Raw genomic sequence first — 9924 nt, forward strand, 5'->3', positions numbered from 1 at the left:
GGGGGCCGATCTCTCCCGATCTGGGCAGGATTTAAACATACACCCCTTTGGTAGTGCCGGGTTAAACCCCGTGGAGGCCCTTAGGCATTCAAAATCTTGCCCCCCCCCCCGCCCCTACATCAATACAGTATTTTCTCTAAGGAGTCTTTAACGTAAAGTTTTCGTGCCTTTTATTCATTTTTTTCCTTCTATCTTTTGGAAACAATTTAAGAAAGCGTGATTGTAGGTTTCTTTCAAAATCAAATCAATATTATTTGATCCGTTGTCGCGGGTCCTCTAGAAGGCGTAAGGCCCATAGGCCGGTTCCTACTCTGCCTATTTGGTAATCCGGCACTGCCCTTTTGTCGCGAGTCTGGTTCTCTAAACATAGAGCCACCGCAAACAGTTGGATAAAATACAGTAAGCGTTTGTTCTCTATTGCGTTTCAGCACAAACAATTCGATAAACATGGCCTTTCCCTATCGTGCATAATTTCAGCAGAGAACTGGACAAGACTATTAGGAAGAAATAACGCAATACGCGCCCCTTTAGACATGAAAAATAACAGATTTAATAAAACAAATTAATAGCGGCAATTCCAACTTAACTTATGTCAACATAATTGAATAGCAGTGTCTAATTTGGATTTATTTCATAATAATAACGAGTGGTGAAAAGAGAGCAATGTCCACGACTGACTGCATCACCTTCCACCCTTGACCGTGTATCAACGTCTTCCTATTTCCTCGAGCCTTCCTATTCTCTACGCTTCACCCCTTCCTGGACTTCCTAGTCCGTTATCATGAACTCTTCACTTCCTTTTTCGGACTTCAGTCTTCTGACTGTCCCGTCTCTCCCCAGAAAGCTGTTCCTTAAAGGACAAAGCTACCCCCTAATCATTTTATGTACCATCTTCTACACGTACATAAAATTCCTCACTTATATTACTCAGAAACATACTAGCTATCCATGCTTTATAAAGTCTGACTTAATCCGATAGATCATCACCCTCGCTTCACAGCGACAGGCCATAAAGTAACACGTGAGCGGTATATCCAGCATTACCGTATCTCTTTATCTACGCTACCTAATGCTCGATTAGTATCGTATACAATTAAAAACGTAATAGCTTACAGCAATCCCTAACTTACAAGATTATCTAAACATTACCAAATAAGATATAAGTATGTGATTATCGTACTCAAAAATAAACAGTATCGTCCTAACAAACAAAGGAAATTATTTCATATAACCCTATGCAATCCTACACATGAGAAAACTTGGATAGCATGCAGTCGTTAATTCTATCGATGAACTGTAAAATTAAAGAGATAAATTGCATAACAACTCTAGCATCAACAGATTTCCATGAAATTGAATAATATGGATCCTGGTCTTATCAAACACATGTGCACAAAACAAACAATAAAAAATAGAAGATTACGTGGAAAATTAAAATTGCGTACCTTAATGCTGTTCTTTTTCAGAAATTGTGCGTCCTAGCACTAAAACTTAAATGTGATAACATTTTAATGCTCAATGCATTCAGCTTTAAGGTTCAAGACTATTCCAAATTCGACACTTTACAACTTGGGACCCTGCAAATGACCGTGATATTCATCCTTAGACAAGCAACACATATGCTAGAATATAAAATCCTTTGCGACTGTGTCAAATCCACGCATTATCTCTCCCGTGATCCAGGGATCGGCTCCAGAGCTGCACATACAAGGGTCGTCATAGCCCAGGTCGGTGGCTTACTCTAGGTTTCGTTGAATACGCGACTGGAAGTCTCACCGCTTGCCACCACCCATTACTTGATATAATATATTTGGTATTCCTTACGTCTTGTGTGTGTGTGTGTGTGTGTGTGGTAATCTAAATGAATTCTGGCCTATGACTGTCCTCAGTATTGATGACGTAAACTCAATCGTCTTTATGTTTTCGAGGAGAAAATTTATCTATGGCGGAAAGCATTTGATTCCAAGGAACTGTGTACGAAATGTGTGCAATTCAGTTCTGATACATTCATTTAATTTTAGTTTCATCCTCATACGTGTCACATGTGATGATAGACAATGAATTCGCACTTGAAATTTTCTTTCTACTGGTTCTCAAAGTTGGCAGAGGTTTAGGAAGGATTTATACACTGCTGTAAGAAAGCTCTGCGCTTTTCGTGTTGGTGCCAGTCGATGAGAGGTTCACATTTTCTAACAGATGTTTATACCAATCGCTCAATATTTTATGTTCTTACATCAGAGTGCCTGCCTCCTCCCGTTATTCCTCTAACGCCATTTCTCAGTACATGATAGGCTATACATGACAACCAATATAAATAGTTGAAGCAGAAGCCGGGAAAACTCCGATAAGAACCAACGTGTAAACAAGCCCCGCTGATCGCGATGAGGAATTTATTAGAGAACTATTCAGTGACCGCCTACAAACACGTCACCGGATACATAAAATCTATAATCAGTCATAGTGGTTATCACTACCATCATTGTGGTTATCACCGGTAATCATGGTGATTTGTGGTACAAAACGTAAAAGTCGTACAATAATCCAGGTAGTTATTACTATCATCAGTCATAATGGATATGACTAGTCACCATGATAATAATGGTAATTTTTTGTGCTAAAATTATCACTGATTTATAATCCCAATGAAACAATGTGAGTTGTACCAAAAGGACATCGAAAAGATACGGGCGTATCGTGGCGCAAAACCGGTCGAAACAACGTGAAAGTGTTTCCGGTAGGAACTGTAAAGATATGTGCGTATATGTGTCTCAGAGGGGATTTGCTGCCGTCGTTGATGTATCGCGATTTAATGTTGATCATATCGTGAACAAATGACATCAATAATGTTTGAAATCGACCAAAGGTTTGTGGAGCTAGCATTGGCTGATATCAGGGAAGAGAATACAAAATTTCTGATAATTAGCAAGAGTATCAGGAGCTAGACGTAAAGAAGCATCGGCATGCAGCGAAACGAGAGTGAAGAAAAACGAGCGAGAACAGCATGAACAGGTTAAGCAATAACAAATTGAACTAGGGTAATAGCAAAAACAACTACAAAAGCAAGAAAACAAAATGGCAGATTTATTTACCGATCTCAACACAAAATTTAAAAAAAATAACAATTATATGAAGATCTTTTATCTTAGGAAAGCCCATCGAAGTTCCCAAGGCTGATATTTTATTTTTTCTACATGCCAGCACGCCGTGGTCCTAACCAATATACACACAAACATGCGTTAACGGTCGTCGATGTCGCCATCCGATACAAACACGCTGATTGGTTGACGTCCTTTAAGGTATCAACAAGTGTCTCAGGCGTGTTTAAACGTATCTATGCGCAACGATTAAGATGATAAATACGTCTAGATGACGGCAACAAATTTCTCGGGGCACTGTCGATGTCGATGAAACAATACAAAGTACAAATTCTTCGTGGCCATGTTGGCATGCATTTAGATCAGGACACCGTGGAAAAATGTAACCGTACACTCGCGGAACGAAGTTTTGGACTTCAGTATGCGTACGAAACGTTAATGCGAACCGAGCTATCTCATGAATGGGTAATAAGTCTTCACGTGGTCGTAGCTGCATTACAAATAAAATTAAACGCACGGTCAGGTTGAAGCAGGCTGACGCAGTAAAAGTGATATGAATAGAACCAATACAGGTAGCATGTCGTATTGTTAGGTTGCGTGAACACAACGCCGTTATAAGATATTTGTACGCGGCTGGAGAACTCGAAATTGGAGTAAGAAGATCAACTGATCCCGTCAGGAGCCTAACTAAACATAGTATCTCATGTGATTCGACGTTGTAATGCATCGGCATTCCGTGAAGAATTACAGTTAATATCTGCGGACACACGACTGATGTCTAGTAAAATAAATTATCAGTACCTCTTCCACGGTTACATCCATAGCATGTCCAGGGCGGTAGAGAGCGATCACGGGCCCTAGGGTAAGAAACACACGGGCCTCTCCTAGTTCTTGTTCAAACAAAAATTTTCTTTTATAAAATTAAAAAGTGCTGTTCGGCCCAGACCCTATTACGAGCCCGAGCCCTGGAGATATATCGCCGGTTGCCCCACCCCTCTCGGTCGGCCATGGGCATGCCAATACAACATTGCCACGTTCATGACCTCGCTGATTATCAATACGGTCCATTGTAAACTGCCTAGAGTCACTATGTATCATTTTTTGAGTACTCGCGACGCCAATCGCGTGATTCCAGTACGGGTTTGACCACGTTACCGTCGACCTGTACGATATTGTTTAACACAATAATCTGCGCGTGTGTTATTTCAAGGAATTGTCAAGAATATATTTTGAATATGCTTATTTTCGGGGTGATACCACAACGGGACTGGACGCTTTGGAAATTTTCCATCATAAAATTTAAATAATTCTTGCTGAAATATGGCGGAATTGGCAACGTGAAATAACAACTAGACCATCAGATGTCCATGTTGATGCAAAGTCCTTCGTGTAAGTTTCCGCGATACATTTACGCATTTGATCACACTGAACTGGATCCGACTGCAGGTGCATGAACGTTTTCAACTGTAGCAACATTTCATCCTAGATTCGCATATATCATGTGCTATTAATACCAATGATGCCTAATATAAATAAAGATGTATCATATCCCCACACCAAAATAAAAAAAGAAAAACGGTTCTTGTCTCTATATCATGATTTATTTTTTAGTAATATATCCACTCCAACTCTCTCTCCCTCCTTCCCCCTTTCTGTCTGTCTCTGTATGGGTTAAAGGAATAACAAAGGTGGTATGTGGGGTTAGTTTTGTTTATAAGAAGAGGATAGATAAGTAATATGGGTATTTGGGTCTTATGATGAATTTCAAATATATTTGTTTAAATACCCCATATTTTATATCCAACCCTGTGTGATTCGAAGATGAGTGGCTGTTGGTTAGTCCTAGCGTTGCTAAGTCGTTGTTTTAACATTACATTTCCAGTTAGAAGCCTGAGTACTCAACATCTTCAATTTCAGTTTGACCACTGACATTAGTTTTTGTATGTCTGTCTGTCTCGATCAATGCTCAGTATGTTTTTTTTTTTTGTTTTCATTCTAACAGTGAGATAAACGTCCATGTTAAATTCTTTTAAGACTAAAGTGCCGACTCCATGTCAAATACCCTCCACCCCTCTTCTAAGGGCTATGAAACTAGTAAGGGTAAATGGTATACGTTTTGTCTATAAGAGGAATGTGACGTAATAGGGGAATATGGGCTTCTTTGTTGTTTATAAGGGATATCAAATCTATTTGTTTTAATACCCATTCTTTACACCCTACCATATTGAATCAGTATATGAGTGACCTATGGTCACTACAAAAGGCGTGCTTAATAGTATTAGGTAATTTTAACATTATACTTCCAATTACAGGCAAGAGAATTCAGCATCTTCATTTTCAGTGTTAGGCTATAGCGCCGTCTCCGTGTTAAAATCTCTATGTTATATCTTTTAAATCAACGTTTCTAATATGTGTCCCGAGATAGGTGGTGCTTGGCCTTGATCACCACTTGAAATCACATGAACGTCGTTTTGCAGTAGCCACTCGAGAAAGGCGTCTAGAGTATTTCTCTGGACAGTACAAATTTCATCTTAGATGACCAAGTGGGAGATACGTTGCTGTCCCATACGAGAATGCGTACACATGCCTGCGTAATTCCATCAATAGAAACTATGATATGCCAGTGCGCGTACACCACGAGAACCATGCTGGCGGCAAGAATGTGCGTCGGAGTCAACACTGTTAAGTCTCTGCGCCGAAAGAAACTGATAATTCTGGTGGTTTTACCAGATACTCCTCCGCCATTAAGCTAACAATTAGGGACGTGTAAGTAGATCATTGACCGATGGCGCAGTTAACATTGGCAATAGATATGATTGATAGCAAATTAATAGAGATATCTAAATAAACATACCAAGGTTGTTTCAAATCACAATAAGTAATAATATGCCCATTCATAATCCTAACCGTCAACATCGCTGAAATAAGCCATGGAAATAATTATAATTGATGTTTACAATCTCTGACGAGAAAATCCATTTCGGCTGGATCTGTGGCTTAGATATACGCACATCTGTTAGTCGCATATGTTGGCGGAGTTGGAAGCAAAAAATGGTTTTGGGAATCATACGCAATCATAGCCTCTGCGACAAGTTGAATAAAAAATGTTTTCAAGCGTACCACGGAAATAACATGTGGAGGTGTTTAAAATGACGTCCATTACATGCCGGAATAGCAGGATGACAACCCGGAAAAAAAACTTCTACGAGACAATTTAAGCAGAACAAGTAATATCTATGTTTGGAAGAGATTTGTTGATGACAAGTCTTACCAGATCGTGCTTAGGGTGTCCAACTCGTTCAAATTAAGGTTGACATTTGTATTTGACCTAATAATTTGTTAGCTTTCCCCATCAGGTCTTTGGGGGCCCAGTACTGCCCTAGCACCTTATCCTCCCATAGTACCCATGCTAAATTTCCGCTATTTTACCGTCATACAAGTTCACTTGAATACTTTGTTCCTTAAAATGGCAGCCCATGTTGAATTCGTTTTGAACTCTGAAGTGACCCATAATGTTTAAACTAGAACTTAAATCTCATGCCCACCCACTCGCTCCTCCCCAGTGACATCAGCGCGGAATCAAGAGGGTTTTAATATGAAATTCAAATTTAATAGTGTCGAATTTCAAGATGGCACATTCATGTCAAATTCTCATATATGCCATTTCCCCACATATCGACAGCCCTCCTTCCATTTTGAATCATAGTCTCGTTTATTCTCGTAGTATTTGGAGATTACATCTTTTGTAGCACTTACGATTCCAAATTCTAGATTAGTACAAATGTGTTTTTTTTTTCACTTAGTGCTTCAGAGACGATATGCTGCATAATTTATTTACCTTTTAACATAGAGTTGTTACATTACTACTAATATTAACTTTTATTATTATTATTATTATTATTATTATTATTATTATTATTATTATTATTATTATTATTGTTGTTGTTGTTGTTGTTGTTGTTGAAAAATATGTATCCAGTCTCAGATGACATATATAACTCATACAGAGGTATGCGTCCAGTGCTCTACTACTTAATTTTCTTTTTCCAATGGGACACCTCATGGAGTTTGTTACAGAAATTTGAGACCATTAATACGTTTAATTTCATCTCAAAATGACTAACCAGATTATATGTTTTCGAACCCTTCGATGCACCACATATAATACTGAACCTGCTGTTTTCCTTGTTCTTTTTAATTATGTATTGACCTACTAGGTTGTAATAATATACCTGCGGGACATGTAGTCCTTTAGTTAATACAAATAATGCAATGTTCCATGATATTACTGTACAAAGAAAGACAAAGCAGGGAATTATTTGCCTATAGGTATGCAATTGTATTCAGGAACATATTATTCAGGTCATTTTCCTCAAAACTGAAATTTTAATTCGACTCCTATTGTTGCTGCATGAAAGTACTGAACAGGCTATACTCTTGTTCCTCCTACAGCATCGAATTATTCAGGGTTTTCGGGCTTTAGAAGTGCTTACTTAAGTTACAGTGAAATGCACGTATACGAGGCTTTCAAGAAATGGAAGAAAATAACAGCTTGTGTATTTGTGGTTTTTCTTATTGGTATTTTGTTTGGATTATTTTTGTCATCCAGATCCGGTAATGTACTGTCTACGAGTGATTATTTTGTACAAAACGAATTGACGCATAACGAACTGACACATGTGAAAGAGACTTATGTGAAACCTATTTCACATGCAATAAGTGCTGAACCTAAACAGCCTCAGTTGTCAGATCTCTCCAAAGGTGGGCGTATAAATGATAGAATGAAGTTGGAAAACCAATATGGCGTCAGTTTATCTCTTACTAAAAATACAAATTCTGACAAATCTGGAGGGGAGGAAGATGAAGCTGCAATACCTTATGAAACGGAGATGAATAACATGTCGATGCCTGAATTAGAGAATATTTTCTATAAATATTTAACTTCCCTCCAGATTCTTTGTCGACGCATCTTACGCCTGGGTCGGATTGAACATGGCGGCAAGGAGGTATGTGATGACCGACAATACCGGCCAAAGTTGCCGTGTCTAGTTTATTCATTTAGCATTGGATACAACTCCGACTTCGACGACGACGTAGTGAAGTATTATCGATGTGAAGTTCATGCATTCGACCCAATACTGAGGAAAACACCAAACATACAACTAAATAATAACATTACATTCCATAATTTCGGACTCGATTCATTAGACGGTAAAATAAACACCACAAGTTTGATGGGCAGCAAACAACGTCAGGTAATTGATGTTAAAACATATCACAGTATAAAACAAATACTTGGTCACGGAAATAGGATCGTTGATATTCTCAAGCTTGACCTTGAAGGCCATGAATGGCGGGCGCTGATGCATATGGCCGAAAATGGCGACCTATCGAACATAAGACAATTGTGCATAGAGTTTCACGGAGTCTATAGACGGGTCACGACACAATATAAGTTAAATGTACTAAAGACATTGCACGTGGCAGGGTTTCGAATTTTCATGAGAGAAAGGGAGCTTTTCAAAGAATGTGTATATGTTTCTACCGAGGTTCCGTACATGAGGACTCACTGTCTTGAGGTATCGCTTGTCAATACTTTGATTAAGGAATAAGAATCTTTTTAGCACGTTTTCTGCAGGAAAATGCGTCTGGCAAGTATTTAGTAAAACATTGCTAATACAAAACTCATAAAATTTGAAAATATCGTGGTCAAAGGTCAAAGGTCAAGATAGTATATGCTATAAAACTGTTTATGAGGATCAAATATTAAAAAATACGAAAGAATTTGGAACTTAGTAACAATAATCGGGGATGGGTAGGATCCAAATTAAGTATCAGGGAATGTTACAATGACAATGCCCTTATTTAGTAAAATCGGTTTTCCTCATATAACTACCCCCTTCAACCCCAACCCCCACCCCCACCAAACAATTATCATATCTTTTACTGAATATCGACGATTATATTAATGTTGGAATTGTATATCCAGTTCAAATTTATCATTTTCATTACATGAAGATTTTAAAGACAAATATTGGAGCATACACCTCGTTGCTAACCATATAATGTTTTTTCCTTACAGTCTAATGAGATCACTATTCTTTTTTATTAATTGTCTTTGTGGGAATTAACAAGACAATTATATCAATACATATTTCAGTACATGCGGCTTTTGTGTCTTTAATTGTGTCGTTTCATAACAAAACCCATTTTGTTTTATTTATTTTACCTAATATCTACTAGACAAACGCATTAAAGACACCGATGCATGTTTTTCTTGCTAAAAGGACCCGTTCTCCATTGTAAGATCAGCTTGATCTAAAATGTCAACATCAGTAGCTCTACACGTGCCGATACCTATGGACTGCAACCAATACTGTCTCTGGCAAGCGTTTGATCATCTTGCAATTTGCAGGTCCACTGGCCTATATTCGAACATTCAGGCCTAATGTCTGTCATTTATCTGACAGCCAAGAAATATCATGTACTGTCACGGAATTGTATAAATCCGTTTATTTATTAAATACATGTACTCGGATTTCGTTTTTTTTTGTGTACAACGATACCAGAGGGTGATTTATGTATATTGTACAATATTTCGAAACAGTGAGTTCGGTTCATCATACGCACAGTGTTTTCGATGGGAAGAACCGAATACCTCCAGCGCACAGACGATGTATGGCGACATCGTCTGTGTATAAATGCCTCACCGTAAAACTGAATAGATACATTACGGAACGTCTTGTCAGTGAGCGGTTTACTTTAACAACATGCGTGACCCTGATTGAATATAGACTATCTTTCAGACAATGGATACAAGGGGAAATAA

The 9924-nt window shown here is 38.3% G+C and overlaps 1 protein-coding gene across 1 annotated transcript; it reads left to right on the forward strand.

Annotated features, from left to right (window-relative positions):
* The first annotated feature begins 7469 nt into the window (after positions 1-7469).
* Positions 7470-9600, forward strand: LOC149807934 (putative methyltransferase-like protein 24). The gene has a single exon (XM_089948576.1). The coding sequence runs from the start codon at positions 7604-7606 to the stop codon at positions 8705-8707; it is 1104 nt and encodes a 367-aa protein (XP_089804702.1). The 5' UTR covers positions 7470-7603; the 3' UTR covers positions 8708-9600.
* The last annotated feature ends 324 nt before the right edge of the window (positions 9601-9924 follow it).

Source organism: Sinohyriopsis cumingii, chromosome 1 (genome assembly GCF_028554795.1).
Source record: "Sinohyriopsis cumingii isolate HCF-2022 chromosome 1, ASM2855479v2, whole genome shotgun sequence".
In the NCBI taxonomy this organism is placed as follows: domain Eukaryota; kingdom Metazoa; phylum Mollusca; class Bivalvia; order Unionida; family Unionidae; genus Sinohyriopsis; species Sinohyriopsis cumingii.